This window comes from Halictus rubicundus, chromosome 14 (assembly GCF_050948215.1).
Source record: "Halictus rubicundus isolate RS-2024b chromosome 14, iyHalRubi1_principal, whole genome shotgun sequence".
Classification (NCBI taxonomy): Eukaryota; Metazoa; Arthropoda; class Insecta; order Hymenoptera; family Halictidae; genus Halictus; species Halictus rubicundus.
In genome coordinates this window covers 8,430,234-8,451,288 of record NC_135162.1, presented here as the reverse complement: position 1 = coordinate 8,451,288, position 21,055 = coordinate 8,430,234, and the positions used below count along the sequence as shown (strand labels likewise).

Here is a 21,055-nt window from a genome sequence, read left to right as displayed (position 1 = left end):
TTAGACCTACAGAAGGTACCTTTTAAATTTTCATTGCAGGTGAAAGCTTAAAAATCGTGAGCTCTCCTTTTCGTAGCAATTTTTAGAAAATATTATGTATGCATTACTCGGTAAATTAATCCTTGTAACGTCTCCAAAAAGTTCAAGCCATTCGGTCCAATTTTAAAAAACTCGTTTTCAAAGAGTGCATGAATATTTTGTGCACCGACAATAGACGACTCGTCGAGCAAAGCGGAGAATTGATTCCCCGATGTTTTCCAATGCTCGTAGGGAACGGGTCCGGAAATCTATTCGACGAGAAACGAATCGTATCGTCCAGTTCCCATCGGGATGCGCCGCGACGAACGTGACGGAAGAGGAGAGAGAAAGCGGCCGGGGAACGGGGGATGTTTCCAGAAAGATAGATAGAGAGAGAGAGAGAGAGAGAGAGAGAGAGAGAGAGAGAGAGAGAGAGAGAAGGAGAGCAGTAGGGAGGAAGGAGCTAATGGCGATCGGGAGAAGCGGAGAGAAAAGGAAGCCGAAGTAGGTGAGGCCAGCAAGTAGGCTGACAAAGGACCGACCGTCAGCACTGTCAGCACTGACAGCGGGCTCGAGTTACGTCACTGGTTGTGCCCGGCTATTGTGCTTTTTCAGGGCGACCATTGAAAAGTTTGCTCACAGTCAGTGCGGGCAGGAGAGCGCCAGCTATAGCCGAAGCCAAGAACGCTAGAAGGATCCTTTTCCTCCGCGCGCGGGAGACAAGAAGACGTCTTTGCCCTTTCATAGGAGAGGTGGGAGTGGCCGCTCCCGAAATCTGGCCCGCCATCGTGAATACGTTGTTCGCGTATGGTGGAAAACGCTCGGAAGGCTTGAATGGAACATGATTCCACCATTCCAGATCGGATGTACCAACGGAAAATGTATATTAAGCTCGATTGTTCCGAGTCATCGAGACGCGGCCGATCGATCGGCGGGTCCTCCATTACAAAAGCTCCTGTAAATTCGGACAATTCATAAAGAATTAATTTATAAAGCAAAACAAGGTTTCGTTAGCGGTTGGGATTTCTCCTGTACCGCCATGTCCGTTGAAGAATCGGAACGTCTTCTGTTTGAAAAAATAAAAGAAGACGGGGAGGGGAGGGGGGCACCAACGGAATCGATCCCGAAAGATTCCCACTGATCGTCCCGGTTTTTCAACAAGGCAATAACGAGGAGCAGTTTCGTAGCTCGAGGATAGCTGAATGCGTAACCAGAGGCCCCCGAGGCCGGATGTTCCCGCCCAGGATGGATCCGCGTCTTGCAAGGTACCTCCCGAGGAGTTTCTTCGTCTCCTTTCTTCGACCCCTCGAGGTGGTAGCGTCTCTGATTTCTGATCTGGTAGCCGGTGCAGCTACTTGTCACTCCGGTGCGTGCACGCCCACTTTCCATCCCGATGAAAACGACCGAACAGAAAACTGTGAGAAGTTCGTTAGGCCGCCTCGAGGAGATCCCAACCGACCACTGATTTTCATAACAGTGAACTTCCGGCCGACTAACGGACATCTACGTCGCCAGGCGTAGACGTTCGACGTGTCTCGCTTTTCAATCCCGTGACTTGTTTTCAGGAACGTTTACCGAGGACGGCGCGAGATGACGCGATAAAACGCACGGCCCAAACAATCCACTCGTGGAGCTTCGCTCTGGGACTCTTCAACTCTCCTGAAACGCAAGAAAAAAAAAAATGAAGCAACCTTTTGGGAATGGTTTCGGGGAAAAACCGGTGGCGAATTCTTCCTGGAGGCCCTCGAAAAACATCGACGAGTAATATACAGGGTGTTCCAAAAATGTATTTTCTTAGAGAGGGTGATTCCTGGCGCGATTTCAAGCAACTTTTTCCTTTGCGAAAATCTTCTCCGTCGCTTCGTTTAGGAGTTATTAGCGAAAAACACGGGCCAATCGCAGCGCGGATACAGCAGGCGGATTCCGAGTCAGCCAATGCCAGCGCCCCGCGGCGATCGCTCTGCTATAGTCGCGCTCTGATTGGTTTTTGTTTTTCGTTGATAACTCGTCAATGAAGCCGCAGGGAACGTTTTCGCAAAGGAAAAAGGTGCTTGAAATGATCTCGGAGATTATCCCTTTGGAGGAAGGATAAAATTTGTGGGTCACCCCGTAGTATTTCGGCGATCGCGAGGGTGGATCATTTCCCATGTCAAATTGCATTTAACCGGAGAGGCCTCGAGCGTTCTCATGAGAGCATAAACTTCGCGCATATGGTAGATTTTACCGCGTTTCATCGGGCAGGACAGCCACTTTCCACCCTCGCCTCGGCTGTTCAGGTAAAACCCGGGGTATCGGCGATGCCCGCGCCGCGTATACGGTATCGATCCGACCATATGTTTCGCGTTTCCCATAACGTCGGAGCGTTTCTCGCGTGCGCATGACTATGCTCCACTTATTTCGTTGGCCGGAGGAGCAACAGGTTGCCGCACGTCGTACATCGCGGCGAAGATGAAACGATTTCACATAACACGCGAGCCGAGCACGCTTTATTAGTTTCGAACGATACGCGGCCGAGTCGCGTGCGGTTTATAGGTTAGGATCTCGTCGGACGACTATTTTACGCGGCCGAGTCGCTCGCCGTTTCTAGGTTAGAATTCCGTCGGACGACTATTCTACGCGGCCGAATCGCGTGTAGTTTCTAGGTTAGAATTCCGTCGCGGCAACAAAGCGTCGCGACGTTAGCTCGAACTCGCGTCGGAATACTTTAAGAAGTATTTAAGGATTGTTATGCGAACAGGGGCGGCATTGGAGGAGCGGCAGGTGAACGCTGTAAAAGGCAGCCTCCCCGGGGGTATCCGAGGAACAGAAACAGAGTCAGTCCAGAAGCACGAGCTTATCCTCCATTAACGCGGTCCCGGGGCCTCTACCTTCCGTCTTATTTTCGATTCCGGGCCCGTTCGAAATTTTCACCCGAAATCTACGACGCCCTACAATGTCTGGCAAGTCGACCGTGTGATTGCTACAGGATTACCGCGCTCGCTCCGACGGTCCCGAACGAAAAGGCGCTCCGACTAGGAAAATGTCAACCTAATTTTGCAAAACCTCTTCCTCGATCTCGAGGACGACTTAAAGAGGGTCTAGCATTTTTTTTTCATTCATTCAACGGGAGAGAGAGAGAGAGAGAAACGCTGCTTTTGATGCCCGACGGACGGACCCGTGGCGTTTTTGTTACGAGATTACGCGGATGTCCGAATTTTCAAACGCGCCCGGAGCAATGCCGAGTTTATGAACATTGTAACCCTTTTTTTACAGAAGGAGGTGATCGATACGCCAATAGAAATCCGCGACGGCGCGAGATAAGAGATGCTTCTCGCTGCGATGGCGGAGCTGAGGGGGGAAGGCGCACGGGTCCTCTTTCTTGGAGCGGAGCGCCGTGAAAAGGAGGCCGTCGCTGTGTTTTGCGGCTTACGCTCTGCTCTCGCCAAAAGGACGATCCTCCTCGGAACCTCGTTAAATGCAATACCAGTAAAACAAGGCGCAAACAGTGAATAGCCTCCGTCGGCGGATTATCGTTCCTCCGACGGTCCCGTCGAGCCGCCTACCGTAGATGTCGGCGGAGATAGCGGCGATATAAGACAGAGAGGCGCAGGGACCTCCTCTATATACCTGGCCTCGCAAGTTTTTGGATTTAGACCGCTAAGCACCGGGGCCACTTCCAGGCCCTGCTTACAAACCACCGTCTTCCTTGTTCCTCTCGTTCCAGCTTCCCGTGTTTCCTCCCTCGGCTAGCTCCCGACCATCCTTCTGTCTTTTTCAACGACAAACCGCAAACCAGACCACCCGTCGGCTCGTTACTTATATAACTCTTTGTCCGGATCGATGGTCGGCCGAATTAACGACAATATTGGTGGCACGATTAGCCCGGGAGCTTGTACTAAACTGGCTTTGTGTTGCTTATGAACTGACCCTATTATCGGCGCCCTATCTCCACGCCGAGCAGAGAGCAACCTGAGAGAGAGAGAGAGGGGAAGATCCTTTTACACTGTACAAAGCTCCACTCGTCGGGAAACCAACGGTATTTGGATCTTGTGGGACTCAAACATGTCTCGCGATACGGTTACTTTTTCCAATAATAAAAATTCGAAACGTATGTTTACTCCATACATGTGACCAGTCGATAAAAGTCCCAGAACTACCGCTGGGTGTGCGCCCAAGAAGCTCGAGGGAATAGTATCTCCTGGTCGATCTATGTCCGCGGCTGGACCCGTGCTTTGGACATATATCGAGTAAACTCTGTAGCTATATAGAACGAAAGCTATTCATTCGCAAAGTCCCTGCGAAATCGGACAGAAATGGAAAAATCCGACGGGCCCGCCGCGGCATTGTACAGATTTTCAACTGTATTTTGATTCCGGTCCTATTACGGCTCGTTTAGCCGCATTTGCCTTCTTGACAAAGCGACTCGAACCTATTATGCCCCTCTCTATCTTCTTGCGCGCACCAATGCAACAGACAATGGACCGCGTTTTTGTATGCCCGCCTCGGAACAGACGCGGATAATCTTCTCTTTCGACATATTGCGGCGAAGCCAGGAACGGGGATCGCTCCGCTGAACATTTGCCGGAGTTGGATCCTTCGGACCAACCCGGGGATGTGGAAGATATCTGCCCTCCGCAACATCTTTATTCGTTTCCCGTCGCGCAACGTTCTTCAACCCTCATGCGAGTTCTAGGCCTGTGCCGGAGTCATTTCTGACACACGCGCGTTATTTCGCGAGTACAGTTTCATTCCGATATAAGGCGACTGCTCGGGACCGGCTTTCCTCGTATTTCGCACGAGTGTGTGCCCATGCGGCTTGACTTTGTTGGGAATGTGCGAGAAAGTAGCGGCGCACTACATTCTGTTGGAAAATTATAGAATATGACGGCACACCAACGTTTTCTCAATTCCGCGGCACGCCACGAGTAGAAGCTTGCAAATACATAAATTCTAATAATACTCATATGTTATTATTATATATAAACCACAATAATATAGCTCTATGTATGTAGATGAGCGCTCCGCAGCCGCTGTGCCGCGACACACTAGTGTGTCGATAGTTCTCGCAAGCGGTTTTCCGCGAACAACAAAAAGAGGAGGGGATAGCGATTTTCTCAATGTCGAAATAAAAAGTGTCGTCTTATATCGTAATAAAATTCTACGTATTCGCGCTAGCTGGCCCCCACCGCTCATTCCGGCACAGAAACAAGAATGCCGCGTACAGTTTTATCGGACAGCAATTCTTCGCGCGAATTCATTCAGACTTTGTCGAGGTCCAATTAAGCATTCGATTAACTCGAATCTGCTCCCTCCCTCGAGCGAGAATTGTTATCGTACCCGATCTCCGTGCACAGCACACGCACCAAAGAAGACTCGTTTCCTGTGCACGCATCCGTGCGATATCATCGAGAAGACCCTTGAAACCAGGGTCGAGCGATACGGAGCTGGATCGAAAGATCCAATCTCTACGATATTGCATCGGTTATGACGGATTCCTCGCGTAATTCGTGCACTCGGCCGGGCGAGAGTACCTAGGCGCGTATCATGCACCCTAAACTGGGCTTCCGCTCGAGGGGAGCGCTCGCCGGGAGGGGAGCGGCCATGAGATAATTCAAGATGGAGTCAGGGAGTCAGGAAGCAGCGCATCTGCCTGCACCAGTATTATTCCGCGGTCTGCGTTCCATGTTCTGCTCAACCGCCTCCGCATCCCCCATTCATCCCTCGGACGAGATCTTTGACCTTCGCGCACTTTTCTCGTGCTTTTCCACCCCGCATCCCCTCCTTTCGTCTCGCGGCCTCTTCACCCGAACATTCTCGCCCATGCATCGGAGCATCCCAACCGGATTATGCGGTATTTTTTGAAATTAATGCGAGATTTGAAAACAGCTTTGAAACAATTTTTTTAGCGAGCTTTCGATGCACTTCCCTGACAAATATCCGTTCGCAGAAGTGTAATTACGCATTTATGACAAAACTGAGAAGGTGTCATTTATAGTAGGATATTATAAAAATGTGGGAGCCTTGTTGCGCAATTTTTAGCCTTTTTAGATCATTAATACTAAACCTACCACGGTCAAATGACCGGTTTTATATTTTGCAATTGTTGAAATTTTAAATATTCACTTATGGAAATTAATGGAATACATTCTTTTGTCCAAGCATCTGTTGATATTGTAAATTACGGACGATCACAATAAATTTAGCGTTGCCATTTTTATAAGGTTACATTTACCGAATACTATTTTCGCTTGGTAGGTTCAGTGTTAAACAAAGAACGTTTTATTATGTTTCTATTTTTAGTGGTCGTCGCAGTCAATATTGCATAATTAACCCCTTGCCATTTTTATAAGGTGACATTTACCAAATACTACTTTCGCTTGGTAGGTTTAGTGTTAAAGAAACAACATTTTATTATGCTTCTATTTTTACTGGTCGTCGCAGACAATATTGCATAATTAACCCCTTGCCATTTTTCTAAGGTGACATTTACCAAATACTACTTTCGCTTGGTAGGTTTAGTGTTAAAGAAACAACATTTTATTATGCTTCTATTTTTATTGGTCGTCGCGGACAATATTGCATAATTAACCCCTTGCCATTTTTATAAGGTTACATTTACCAAATACTACTTTCGCTTGGTAGGTTTAGTGTTAAAGAAACAACATTTTATTACGCTTCTATTTTTAGTAGCCGACGCGGACAATATTGCATAATTAACCCCTTGCCATTTTTATAACGTGACATTTACCAAATACTACTTTCGCTTGGTAGGTTTAGTGTTAAAGAAACAACATTTTATTACGCTTCTATTTTTAGTAGCCGACGCGGACAATATTGCATAATTAACCCCTTGCCATTTTTATAAGGTTACATTTACCAAATACTACTTTCGCTTGGTAGGTTTAGTGTTAAAGAAACAACATTTTATTACGCTTCTATTTTTAGTAGCCGACGCGGACAATATTGCATAATTAACCCCTTGCCATTTTTATAACGTGACATTTACCAAATACTACTTTCGCTTGGTAGGTTTAGTGTTAAAGAAACAACATTTTATTACGCTTCTATTTTTAGTAGCCGACGCGGACAATATTGCATAATTAACCCCTTGCCATTTTTACAAGGTAACATTTACCAAATACTATTTTCGCTTGGTAGGTTCAGCGTTAAACAAAGAACGTTTTATTGTGCTTCTATTTTTACTGGTCGTCGCAGACAATATTGCATAATTAACCCCTTGCCATTTTTCTAAGGTGACATTTACCAAATACTACTTTCGCTTGGTAGGTTTAGTATTAAAGAAACAACATTTTATTACGCTTCTATTTTTAGTAGCCGACGCGGACAATATTGCATAATTAACCCCTTGCCATTTTTACAAGGTAACATTTACCAAATACTATTTTCGCTTGGTAGGTTCAGCGTTAAACAAAGAACGTTTTATTATGCTTCTATTTTTACTGGTCGTCGCAGACAATATTGCATAATTAACCCCTTGCCATTTTTATAAGGTGACATTTACCAAATACTACTTTCGCTTGGTAGGTTTAGTGTTAAAGAAACAACATTTTATTACGCTTCTATTTTTAGTAGCCGACGCGGACAATATTGCATAATTAACCCCTTGCCATTTTTCTAAGGTGACATTTACCAAATACTACTTTCGCTTGGTAGGTTCAGCGTTAAACAAAGAACGTTTTATTGTGCTTCTATTTTTAGTGGTCGTCGCAGACAATATTGCATAATTAACCCCTTGCAGTCCGCTGGCGAGCGTGACTCGACGTTTAGCAGGTGTTTACAAAATTCCGGAGTGCAGAGGGTTAACGTTAACGAAAAAATTAACACCGGCCCGTCGATTGCGTCCGATCCTCGCGTGATCGTGGCAGGGAAATTAGGAGGGGGTGAGAATCGCGGGATGAAAGAAGCGCGCCGGCACACGGATACGGCGAAGGGGTGGAGGTGCCTCCGTTTTCACCTCGGTGCTGGATGAATAGAAGAGGACAGCGGGATGATGGTGGGGGATATCTGACGTCCCCGTACCCTGTAAAGTTCGCCACCTCTCCCCGCTGCCGTGCTCGGCTGACGTTCAACCCCCGGACAGCCGGGGACGAACCAGCTCCTTTCGATAGGACCGCCCTTTTTCGAGGGTAGGGAACCCGCTGGCCAATCAAGCGACTCGACGCCGTTGCTCGTTGCCTGTTTGAAACCGATCAGGAGCCGTGCTTACCATCAAGAAGTCCCGGCCGCGATGACTGTCAGTTGCATTTCGCCGCGAAGTTAGCCCTCGTTTCGAGTATCGGGAGGCAGGGACCAGGGAGACGGTGTCGAGTAGTCCTTCGGTGTGCAGGCGCGAAAGTCCTTCCTTGTCGCATGACAGTCGTTCTCGACATCGTACGAATCGTGTTTCATCTGTGATATATACAAATACTGTTACACACCACGCTGTCGTCGGAAGTTCCTCTGGCTGGCTAGCCACGATTCCTCTTCAGTCGCTGCGAAGTGGTGGTGTTTGTTGTGCAGTGAAGATGCAAAACCCGGAACCGCAGCTCAGCCACATGCCTGTGCCGCAGCCGAAGATGCCCGCCTCTTCGAGTAAGTACTCTTCAACTATTAACGTTAAAACTATCCCTTAAAGTGGTGCGCGTTGTCCCGCAGAAATGGCACAGTCGAATTTATTTGGATTCCGGGAATATTTATTTAGATTGCTGGAATGTTTATTTAGATTGCCGGAATCTGCCCCCAAAAGTGGTACGCGTTATCCCCAAAAAAATGACACAGTCGAATTTATTTAGATTTCTAGAATGTTTATTTAGATTGCTGGAATCTACCCCCGAAAGTGATACGCGTTGCCCTGCAAAAATTGCACAGTCGAATTTATTTAGATTACTGGAATATTTGTTTAGAGTGCTGGAATAATTATTTAGATTGCTGGAATCTACCCCCATAAGTGATACGCGTTGCCCTGCAAAAATTGCACAGTCGAATTTATTTAGATTAGTGGAATATTTGTTTAGATTGCTGGAATAATTATTTAGATTGCTGGAATCTACCCCCGAAAGTGATACGCGTTGCCCTGCAAAAATTGCACAGTCGAATTTATTTAGATTACTGGAATATTTGTTTAGAGTGTTGGAATAATTATTTAGATTGCTGGAATCTACCCCTAAAAGTGATACGCGTTGTCCCGCAAAAATGGCACGGTCGAATTTATTTGGATTTCTGGGATATTTATTTAGACGCCGGAACGCAGGTCTATCATCGTTTCCAATAGGGGCGTCCAATTGTAATCATTGTAGAAATAAAAGTCAGAAAACGGTCCTTTGTCCGGTCATAATGGGTTCAGAATATTTTATGGTTTTGCCGGTGTCTTGAGTGAATATTTGGGACCATAGAAAACGGTGGAATAGCATTGTACCGACGCAATATAATAGCTACTACACGTCTACACCTGGTTTACAATTCGGGACAGCGTGGGGAGTCGGTCGCTTCGTACAAAAAAATTATTTCAAATTATTTAGTTTATCATTTTTTAGCCGATTATTTCTCCACCGTTTAAAATTCCACATTATAAAAATAGCGAAAATGTATCTGTCCGAATTCTCAGCCATATCTTTTACAATACACACCCAAAGAAATAAATCTGTTGAACAATTTCTCATTCGTGCATCTTTATCAACAATTGTGAATTAATCTCTTAAGCCACTATAGCAATTTCCGTGGAAAGCATCAGTCCGAACGGTACGCCACTATAGTGGTTTCCGTGGAAAGGATCAGTTCGAACGGTACGAACCACTATAGTGGCTTTTATGCCTTCCGCCGGCAGGGCGCCGTCCCTGGGAGACTGATTCGCGGACGAGGGCGCCGTACTGGGGGGAGAGATTCGCGGACGATCGCGCTTTAAAAATCCTCGAACCCGTCATTTTTATATTTTGGTCCCGTAAACCTAGTGATAAGCCTCGCATCTCTGACATCGATATGCACATTTGTATTCGAGTTATCGTTTTTAATTCGCGTCTCTCCGCGCGTTCGACGAAACTCGAATGCTTCCACTTACGCTGTGCACCTCGCGTATGCAGCGTGTCGCGGGGTGATTCGGTTCGTTCTGTTGGTTCGTACGATTAACGCAGTGATTTGAATCTCCTTTCTTAGTCTATATATACGTATATTTCGAACGTTACACTTTAGCACCAGACGATGTAAACAGAAACGACTTTCCCCACTCGCGGCTGTACACAGAGTGAGTGTTCCCCGGTTTCCTCTCGCGTACACCTCGTCGCACGTGTTTTCGCTAAATCCTAACGAAGATGTCGCGATTACGATTGCGATCGGTAACACAGTTTCCTGGTTTCCGACAACGTTCGGTAAAGCATTTTCACGGCGAGAGTGCCGGACGCGACGGAAAACGTGTTCAACGCGGAGTTGACTTTACTGTTCATTATGGTCCTCGAGGGTCTCAGGTAGCGTCATTCGAAGAGATTATCGTAATAGCTCTGTATTCTTTCCGTTGCTGTCGGTACGGCCGAAAATGTTTGTTTTTCGACTTCGCGCACAACGGTAGCCGTTTTCGCCGGGCGACAATAAAACGGGACCCGCGTTTACGACACTCGTTGCCTCGGAAACCGCAGTTGTAAAGCCCTTTGTTCGCCGGTCATGGAACCTAGTGTCGCCGTCGATGGCTGTTATAATTACCCACCCTGGACGCTGTACCTGGACGACGGTCTACCGATTCACGAAAACCCTTCTACCACTTTTTTACCGGTCCCCGGGGCCTCGCAGGTTATCGCGCAGGTTAGCGTAAAGACATCTGCGAAGACCTTCGCACGATCGACGATAATCCGGAAAAGTGCCGAGGATTAGAGCCCCGTTGCTTTTCCCTCGCAACGAAAATTCTTCTCGATTTGCATTTGCACGGAGGACGCGATTTCTTTTAAAAAATGTACACGGCGCAGTTGTTCTTCACGTTCGCGGTATCAATTAGGTCGAGAACGGGGTCGCGCCGCTAATTATTAAGTGGGGGGAAGAGGGTGCGCCGCCTCATCGCGTTGTCTCATCTCGTGTGAAATAAATAGCATATGCGACATTTAAACGGGGTAGACGGCTCTCCGGAGTGCATTTAAACGATTCCGTTCGTCCCTCGTGCCGTTCGTCCATGAGAAAATAACAACAGATGGCCGGAACATAACGCGGCAACTATGAATCTCCATGCCCGGACTAACAGGTTGTCGCGGGTGGTCGAATTTCGGCCGGTTCGTCGAGAAATCAACGCCCCCGATTCTCATCCGGTTCCGATAATTCCGGGGATTGTATCGGAACACACCTGGACTGATTACTCCGCGTCATTGATTCGCCTAAACGCGGCTCCGCGCAACACACTTCCTCGGCATGTCCGCGTGTACCGCGAAATTCGCTGGGGCAGGGGACCCAATTACTGTGGGGTGCCAATTACTGTGCGTATATTAATTCTATTTATTTTTAACACTAGGTTTACGGAATCCGTCGAAATGACGGATTCTAATATTTTTAAGTTACGAATATTAAGATTGTGAAGATGGAGGAATTATTTAACAAATTGATTTCACTCGGTATATATATTTCTTTAAATTTATTTCCGTAATTTTAAGTAAAATTCTCTTGCAAAGTTAATTTACTTGTGAAATATACATGCATGTTATTTTTATAAAGTTATGTAAAATAGTTATTTTTAGTGCTCCGTAAACTTAGTGTGAAAGCATAAAGAATATTAAAAAAGAGATATATAACATATACAGGGTGGTCCACCTAAATATCTCCTTTATTTTGGATGACATAACAAATGTTTTTTTTTCTCGAGGTCTTTTCTTCCGGTGTTTTCAAGGTCATCGATATTTTGCTTACTGTAAATGTACATTTTATTTCCTTGTATATTCTAGTTGACATTAAAACGAATTTAAACATATTAACACTAAACCTATCGAGCCTTGAAAGTAACATGTTGCCTTATAAAAATGACGATATTGAATGTATATAGATTTTGTGCGGCTTGTATTATAATGCACACTCTACTGAATATATTTATTTAATCATTTTCCACGAAAGCGTCTGTATAATTTCATTAAGGTCATTTTGAACGACGGTAGTAGGTTTAGTGTTAATATGACCTTGAGGTAACCTCTGACTTCCAAAATTGAAATTATTAACTGATTTTAAAGAAAATATATAATATCTCTCTTTTAATATTCATTATTATTTATTCATTATTCATCATTATTAAAAAATGCTAGAATATAAAATTCGGTAGAATTTCGTACAATTTTTATTTATTTTGGATCTGCGAAGGCTGTTCCCGTTGAAAATGTGATTTTATTCGATTCCTCTTCTTAAAAATTTGTCTACTAAAATTGAAAATTGCATAACACATCCACACTCTATTCCTTACGCTTTAAAAATAAGCATAATTAATACAGGCAAAGTAATTGGTACCCCCACCACCTGAGAATTGAAAATTGCATAAACATCCACAGTCTATTCATTCCGCTTTAAAAATAAGTATAATTAATATCGGCAAATTAATTGGCACCCCCGGCAACTGAGAATTGAAAATTCCATAAACATCCACAGTCTATTCATTCCGCTTTAAAAATAAGTACAATTAACACAGTTAAATTAATTGGTACCCCCACCAACTGAGAATTGAAAATTGCCCAAACACCCGCAGTCTATTCATCCCGCTTTAAAAATAAGTACAATTAATACGTTCAAATTAATTGGTACCCCCGCAGTGATTGGGCCCTATATCCTTCGCATGATTTGACGAGCCTAAAAATTTCGATTTGCTCGACCTGACTTATAACGTGTAACGGGGAACGTTAGGTTTCGTAAAGGTACACAGAGAAGCCTCCGGTTGTTTTCAATTAATTCGAAGCAAAGTTTGCGTGCGATTATCGGGAGCTGGGTAATAATAGAACGCGACGCACAGGGGTGGTGGAAAGGTAAAAAAGCAGATCGAGAAAAATCATGCGCGCGCGCGCATCTCGCCGGAGGGCGGATCGGAACCCCCGGAACGGCAACGCGCTATGCACGATGCGCGACGCGCGGCGCGCTATGGGGCAAACAGATGACGGATGAACGCACGTATGCATAGGTATAGTATATGCGTACTGCTATAGTGTACGCGTATACTATACCCACGCACGGCGTTACGCGTGCAACGATGGAAAGCTTCTGGTCTCCGACACATGCCGCGAAATTCCCATGACCCGCTAACGATCAGCGTGGGTACCCGATGGACGATGACGATACGAACGACGATATTACAGAATTGTAAAACAGTCATTACAGAATTATCCATAATATTCGCAACGCGAAATTGCACGGTGCGGGGAAACGTCCGCCTTTATGTCGCCAACAGCGGAGTCCCTTTAATCCCTAGATTCTTCAGGTATTTTTGTCACGGGTAGTTTCAAAAGAAGATTATCCCCGGACCTCTTTAAACACTGCTTACCTTCTCCACATAAACTTGCTTTGTACGCTCCCTCGGAATTAGCGTCACGAAAAAATTAACCCGAGGGGGGGGGGGGGTCAAAAAAATTGTTTAACGTTCTCTTCTTTTTTTTTTCATTTGTCTTTTGCCGTCGCCAGCGCAGTCGTGTATCGAGAAGTGGGTTAGAGACGACTGTGCGGAACGCGAAACGAGACTTTAAGGGGTTAGGTTCGCGATTGAATAAATTAAAACGATGATTGCACCGCGAGAAGTTGCTCGACTATTGGGGGGGAACTTTCGAGACTGGAAGTTATGGCTGAACTTTCTGAACGCGCGCGTTCTCTCTCTCTGTCACCCTTTTTCACCCTTACCGGCGCATCTGTAATTGCGTCCGAACTTTTCCCTCCGGTTTACCGTGGCGAGCCGGTGTCATCAAAATTGCACGGCTAATAAGATTTTCATGAAAAGATGCGCCGAATACAACTGTCGTTTCGGTAAGAGTGAATCACATCCGGTTGAATTCACGCCGAAATCGAGCCCCTCTGCCGCCGACCGTCGTAATTTTAGGGTGGCAGGCATCGATAGCCTGTAATTCGAACATGTCAAAAGAACAACCGAAAATGCGCCCACGGTGTTTCCATTATTCTTTACAATCATCTTTCCGACGCGGCTCGCAACGAAATCGATTCCCAAGGTCCCCTTCGTTTCAAACACAGGTTGACCAATTAACGTTAGACCGGCCGATTTCAATGGTTCGATCGAAAAGAAGCAACGAACTCCTCCGGGAGAAAGTAGCGAAACGAACGGGGAAAGGAAAGTCCGGAGGAAGGCAAGTCCGTTTCGCAGCCCCTCCACCGAGTTCAAGTCCGAGCACGCGACATGCGTGTGACTAATCGCAAGCAAGCGTGCACTTGCGCGCACCTCTCATTTTCTATTCCTCCCTCTGACTTTCTCCGTCTCGGTTTCGTATTTTTTTTTTCTTTCTTTCTTTCTTTCCGGCCGAGGGGACAAGTTCGATCACTCTAAAACTTCTATGAATGATTGACAACGCGCCGGGAAGGAAAACGGCAGGAAAACGATGACTCGCGAGCCACGCCACGCGAATGCAAATTTCATGCGACCTGCGAACGTCGGCTCACAGGAAACGACATCGCGTGATTCGCCTGCTGGAACCCGCGTTCCTCCGTTTACGCCTTTTTCCTGCCCGGCGATCTTCGTTCACATTACTGCGGTAAAGCCTTCGCCTAAGCTGAACGGAGCTACGCGATCTTAGCGCGCCTATCCCCCCCCCCACTGGGGGGACACACCCCGCGGGGGGCCCAGAAGCTCGAGCTGTGTTTACACACGCTGACCTTTTCTACATTCGGCGCGGTCGCAAGAAAATAGTAACCCTACACGATCTATGTCACAGCATGGACCCGAGAATTGAGCTTCGATCAAGGCTTTACTGTATTCTCGGTCGTTTCTCAATTCCTCTGCTCCTCTTGGACAGGCTTGGCCGTTTACTGTACAATGAATTCTCGATATATGTCAACGACACGGTCTTGCAAGCGTCGTGTATCGTCCAGGACACATACCCGAACCCTGTTGTGTTTACACTCCTAGGCGTCCGAGGTCTCTCAAGCTCGAGTGGGAATAATTCCGCGACGTTTATCCTCCAGGCCCTGGCGACATACATACAGAAAATATATTGGAAATTGCGTGACCTTTCTTTGAAGTTCTTGCTTCCTATCGGAGGAAATTGGAGGGTACAATCCGTTAGGATCCGCAAAATTGTTAAAATGTGAAGGGTAGTCACGTGACTTTTTCAAAGTCAGCAGATTATTGAATAGAGTCAACGCCACTCTGATATTTTGATAAACAGATACTTCTGTTACGTTTGGGGGAGGCAGCTCGACCTCGACCTTGACATATGTTGTCAAGGTCACCGTTCTGAGTAACCCCCAGGAGGTTTCAGCCGTCGCTCGTTTTTTATTAAAAAGTAATGAATAAAAGAAGTTTGAAAAATATAGCAGTTATTTTAATGGCCAAGGATTCCGCGCCACGCACATCGTCAATTTTTGGCCTACCTCTAACGCTTATATTACCAAATATCTGCATAATCTTATAAAAAATCACGACCACTGCGCTCTGCATTGAGCCTTCGTCTTTCGAACGAGCCCTTTCCCAACGAAAAATATTCTCACATAAGGGCGAAAAGTTGTGTTGCACGTGAAACCATTTTTCGCCTATTTTTGTCGGTAACGTGGTCGCTCTACCTTACCGCGAATCTACGGAGTCCTGGCTCTTAATATTTGATCTTATCTTTATCATCGTCAAACCAAGTTACCGTGTAATTTCGATAATACCGTGAAAAAAAAAACGTTGTTGTCAATGTATTCTCCGCACTTGCAGTTGAACTTGTAGTTTCCCTTCATGCTCGCAGCGGAAGGGTCTTCCGACTGTACAAGGGCGCAACCCTATTATTCTTACCCGTTGCAATAGTAAGCATACACTGCGATTCGCATTTCGCTCACGCTTTCGCCGGTGATACAACAAAAAGACAAGCTTTCCCCATATCTTCGTTGCGATTTCGAGCTGTTGGAAGATACTAATTACAAAACTGGGTACAAAACCTAAATGTCGCGGTCACTCAACAGGTTGTTTGCGCTCGCTTCAAGTACGACTTCCGATTGCCGATGAGTAGAATCCGATATTCTATTTGCGCCTAACGATCGGTTCGAGTAAATTCGAAAAAGTCCGACAGTCTGTCAGTGTCCGCCACGTGTCTGGAAAGATGTTTACAAAACAATTGGGTGCAAACATAGAGGAGCCGACGGGGCGGAACGGAAGCCGACGGCAGAGACCGAACGCGTCTTCCTCGTCCAAACAGAATCTGTTCTTATCTTTCCGAGCAAATATTCCCAGAATCTGTTTCCCGATATCCGCGTGGATAAACTTCTCCTTTTTTCCTTTTTTTTTTTGGTTTTGGTCGTGTTCGTGGGTGAAAAGAAACAAGCGACCCGGGGCCAGTTCGAAAACGTTTAATCTTCCCTCATAATAAGATCCACACGTTAAGTAAGATAAAGGGAGCCGAGGGAGAACCGATCAAGAGAGAGAGATCAGGCGATACGAGACGCAAAGTGTCGTGTTTCGGGCTGCTCACTTAAGGGCTGGTGAATGCAGCAGCCACATCCGGTCCATTCAATCCCATTCACGAGACCCGGCGGGTTCAATGGCGTGGGCGGAGCCCGCGACAACGAGAGTTTGGTGTACCCCCATTATAGATGCACCACACCCTTGCCTGCCGTGTCCCACGTTGGCCACGGCAGACCGTCGCGAACAGGTATACAGAAGGCGCGTACGTCCAGGAGGTCCTTCGAACTTGGCGACAAATCGATCCATTCATCGACCCCGGTCCATTCATCGGGTCCGTGTTTTCGCTGGTAAACGGGTTCCGATCCAAAATACCGGCATTCTTCGGATTAAACGACGTTTTCTTCGCGATTTCACGACCAGCAACAATGGCCCGACGCACAGGCCGAGATCGATTCGCGCGGACGAGCTATTTCTTCTCGGAGTCTTTATTCGAACAAAAGGAGATCGAGGCGGACGCGCGAGAGTGAACTGTCAACGTCACTCTGCTCGTTGAACTTTTCCAGGGTATCGATTTTTGGAACGCAAATACAGCGATTTCTCTATATATGTCGCCAAGAAATGGATGATAAACGTCGCGGACTTATCCCCACTACCACTACTACAGAGAGTCTCAGTCTTCAATAACATTGAATTTGATATACAGCGATTTCTCTGTATATGTCGCCTAGGCCTGGATGATAAATGTCGCGGAACTATCCCCACTACCACTACAACAGAGAGTCTCAGTCTTCAATAACATTGAATTTGATATACAGCGATTTCTCTGTATATGTCGCCTAGGTCTGGATGATAAATGTCGCGGACTTATCCCCACCACCACTACTACAGAGATTCTCAGTCTTCAATAACATTGAATTTGATATACAGCGATTTCTCTATATATGTCGCCTAGGCCTGGATGATAAATGTCGCGGACTTATCCCCACTACCACTACTACAGAGAGTCTCAGTCTTCAATAACATTGAATTTGATATACAGCGATTTCTCTATATATGTCGCCTAGGCCTGGATGATAAATGTCGCGGACTTATCCCCACTACCGCGGAGTATACCCCGTGAAGGGCCACGGAGCTCGAGAGATCTCGACAAGCATAACACGGCTCGGGAACATCTCCTGGACGATACATGACGCCGGCAGGACCCGTCTGGTTGACATATATCGAGAACTCACAGTATTCGGAACTTATCATCCGTCTCGCGTAATTCATTGAACTTAACCGGTGTCTTTTCTCTGTTTCAGGCCGTATTCTTTACGATATTCCCTGCAAGGTTTGCCGGGACCATTCCTCGGGGAAACATTACGGCATATTCGCGTGTGACGGATGTGCCGGCTTCTTCAAGAGATCGATACGAAAAAATCGTCATTACGTCTGCAAAGCGAAGTCCGAGGGGGGCTGCATGGTGGACAAGACGCATCGAAATCAATGTCGAGCGTGTCGCTTGGCCAAGTGCATTCAGGCTGGAATGAACAAAGATGGTAAGTTTCCAGCTCTACTGAAAGAAAAGAAAAAACAACGATTGCACGTTGGGGCGCCAAAACGATTTTTTAACGAGACGATCCTCGAACCTTCCTTCCAGCTGTGCAGCACGAACGTGGCCCACGAAATTCGACTCTGCGCAGGCAGATGGCTTTGTACTTTAAAGAGCCCGAAATGATGACCAACATGGTACCCACATCGGCGGCGGCCTTGGATCTGGCTTTGCCTAAACCACCGTCCGAACCGCGAGTTACCGTCGCAGCACCGGCCCCTCATCATCCCCTCCCGCACCCCATCTACTGCAACAGCATCGCCATGTCGAAGGTACGGGGAAATCCCAGATTTCTCTTCACTTGAATATCCGATTCGGCTATTGTATTTCCCCAGTACAGTGAATTCTCGATATATGTCATCAACGCCGGTCATGTATCGTGCAGGAGACATACCCGAGCCTTGTTATGTTTATCTAGTTCTCTCGAGGCTCGGGTTACCCCCGTTGTGGGGATAATTTCGCGACGTTTATCGTCGAGACCTTGGCGACATATATAGAGAAATCACTGTACCGAGTTTCTAAAGAGTCTAACATTTGGTAATCTCGCAGATTCCGGTGAGCGTTGCTGGTTTGCCGTCGGTGCCGCTGATCCCAGCGATAACCGCGGAGTCGATCTGCGAGCAGGCCGCCAGGCTGCTCTTCCTGAACGTTCATTGGGCCCGAGATTTGGCGGTTGGGACGAACCTGGCGATGGAAGACCAGCTCACGCTGTTGGAGTCTTCGTGGAGGGAATTGTTCTTGCTGGCCGCCGCGCAAATTCTGCCAACGCTGGACCCGACTGCCCTACTTCCGCCGGGTCCTCAAGGCCTGGGCCTGGCCGTCGAGGTGAATCGGTTCAGGGAGACGCTGGCCGGTTTCCACGCGATGAATCTCGACCAGCACGAGTTCGCGTGCATCCGTGCGATCGTGCTGTTCAAGGCCGGCTTGGACAGCGAGCCACTGCCCAGCAGCAGAAGCAGCAACGGATCAACGTCGCCCAGCACCGGAAGCAGACTAAGGGACGCGGCCGCTGTCGCGAGACTGAGGGACGGGGCCCAACTGGCCCTCGGCCAGAGGCTCAGCGGAGCTTCGTTCGGAGCCCTGAGGTTCGGCAAATTGTTGTTGTTGTTGCCGTCGTTGCGCTCGGTGTCCGCGAACGCGATCGAAGAGCTGTTCTTCAGACGAACGATCGGCGTGATCCCGATCGAGAGGATCATATGCGACATGTACAAGGCAGCTTGAACCACGGACACCTCTCGATGCGACCTTGACCCTTCGAGATAGTTCCGATGGAAAAGTTCAACGCGACTCGTGACGACGAAAATCGGTGGAACACCCAGCGATTCGATGTCGCTTGCGAAATCCGTTGCTCGTTGACTCGTCGTCGGATAGAATACTAGAAGAGCCTTTTAATTTTTATAATTGACGCGTGTCGCACGGTTGACGGACGTGCTCGAAACGAAGAGTGTACATAGTCTGAATTTGCGTGGAAACTTTAGGCAAGTTGTCGAGTACATTGTCGCAGTTCGTGGGAGTCTGTGATCCTCTGGAACGAGATTTTCTATCTTTCTTATCTCGAACGTGGACAGTGATCTCTCGATATTTGTCGCCCAAGGCCTCGACGATAAACGTCGCGGAATTATCCCCACTACGAAGCTCGAGAGGTCTCGGACGCCTAGGAGAGTAAACATAACACGGCTCGGGTATGTCCTCTGGACGATACACGACGCTGACAAGGCCTGTGACATATATCTGATGACATATATCGAGAACTCACTGTACTCGCAATTCTAGGATATCGGCGAAGACTCGAGTAGCAGGACGCGCTGTCCGCGAAACTTCGCGAACCGACGTGTCTCGAGATCTTGAAACGGGATTGTATAATCATGTGCAAAAGTGATAGTTATCTTTAAGTTTACACTCGTGTAATGGACAAAATAGATCGTGAGAGAGACAGAGCGAGAGAAAGCGTACGATTCAACTGACCTGAGCTGGAACAGATAATACATGATTGGGAAGGAAATTAACAGTAGGAAAATTGTGGGAAGTGGCTATACGAAATTCTAGTACTTTTGACACGATAGGTCAAACCCCCCGCACGCTGTGCCGGGGTCATTCGAGACCCGCAATGGTGGGGATAAGCTCGAGTAACCGTCAATATGTACAATATAATACAAGATTGAGAAGGGAAGTAACAGCAGGAAAATTGTGGGAAGTAACTATACGAAATTCTAGTACTTTTGACGCGATAGGTTAAACCCTCCGCAATCTATGCCGGGGTCATTTGTGACCCGTAGTGGTGGGATGAGCGACCATCAATATGTACAATATAATACAAGATTGGGAAGGGAAATAGCAGCAGGAAAATTGTGGGAAATAGCTATATGAAATTCTAGTACTTTTGACGCGATAAGTCAAACCCTCCGTATGCTACGCCGGGGTCATTTGTGACCCGTAGTGGTGGGGTGAGCGACCGTCAATATGTACAATTTTATTCTGATATGGGACAACACTTTTCACTTCGAAATAAGAAAATCGCCTCTTCTTCTTCTTCTATCCGAAATACGACGAAGGCCGGTCCCGAGCCATCGCCTTATATCGGACTAAAACTGTATTAGTAAAGTATTGATCTGGGTTAGAAATGACTCCGGCAAAGATTAATATTATTAATTCCGGTCTCGGTTGGATGTACGATACGTAAGACTTAACTGTGATGGCAACATATCACAAAAAGATGTTCGATATTATATCGAAGCGATCGATCGACTGCGAGAAGAAAGTCACACGTCCATTACTTTTGTACGATCGTGTAATATCGTACGAGGTACGAATAAAAAAAAAATCGCAATAATCGAATAAGTGACCGCCGTCGGCAGCGGCGCTAATTAGTATACATTTCAACAGTTTTTCCGTTGTACTCCGAGGAAAAGATTTGTTGTACCGAGAAAATA

General features: G+C 46.7%; 1 protein-coding gene across 1 annotated transcript; it reads left to right on the top strand.

Annotated features, from left to right (window-relative positions):
• The first annotated feature begins 8,510 nt into the window (after positions 1-8,510).
• Positions 8,511-19,346, top strand: Tll (nuclear receptor subfamily 2 group E member tailless). Its single transcript, XM_076799975.1, has 4 exons — positions 8,511-8,589; positions 17,836-18,072; positions 18,174-18,397; positions 18,675-19,346. Exons 1-4 carry the CDS (start codon positions 8,523-8,525, stop codon positions 19,344-19,346), a joined length of 1,200 nt encoding a protein of 399 aa, XP_076656090.1. The 5' UTR covers positions 8,511-8,522.
• The last annotated feature ends 1,709 nt before the right edge of the window (positions 19,347-21,055 follow it).

Excerpts from the sequence above, each read along its gene's own strand:
- Tll (XM_076799975.1), top strand. The coding sequence starts at position 8,523 with ATGCAAAACCCGGAACCGCAGCTCAGCCACATGCCTGTGCCGCAGCCG. Across the intron at positions 8,590-17,835 it reads GAAGATGCCCGCCTCTTCGA|GCCGTATTCTTTACGATATT; the intron begins GTAAGTACTCTT and ends TCTCTGTTTCAG. Across the intron at positions 18,398-18,674 it reads ACAGCATCGCCATGTCGAAG|ATTCCGGTGAGCGTTGCTGG; the intron begins GTACGGGGAAAT and ends GTAATCTCGCAG.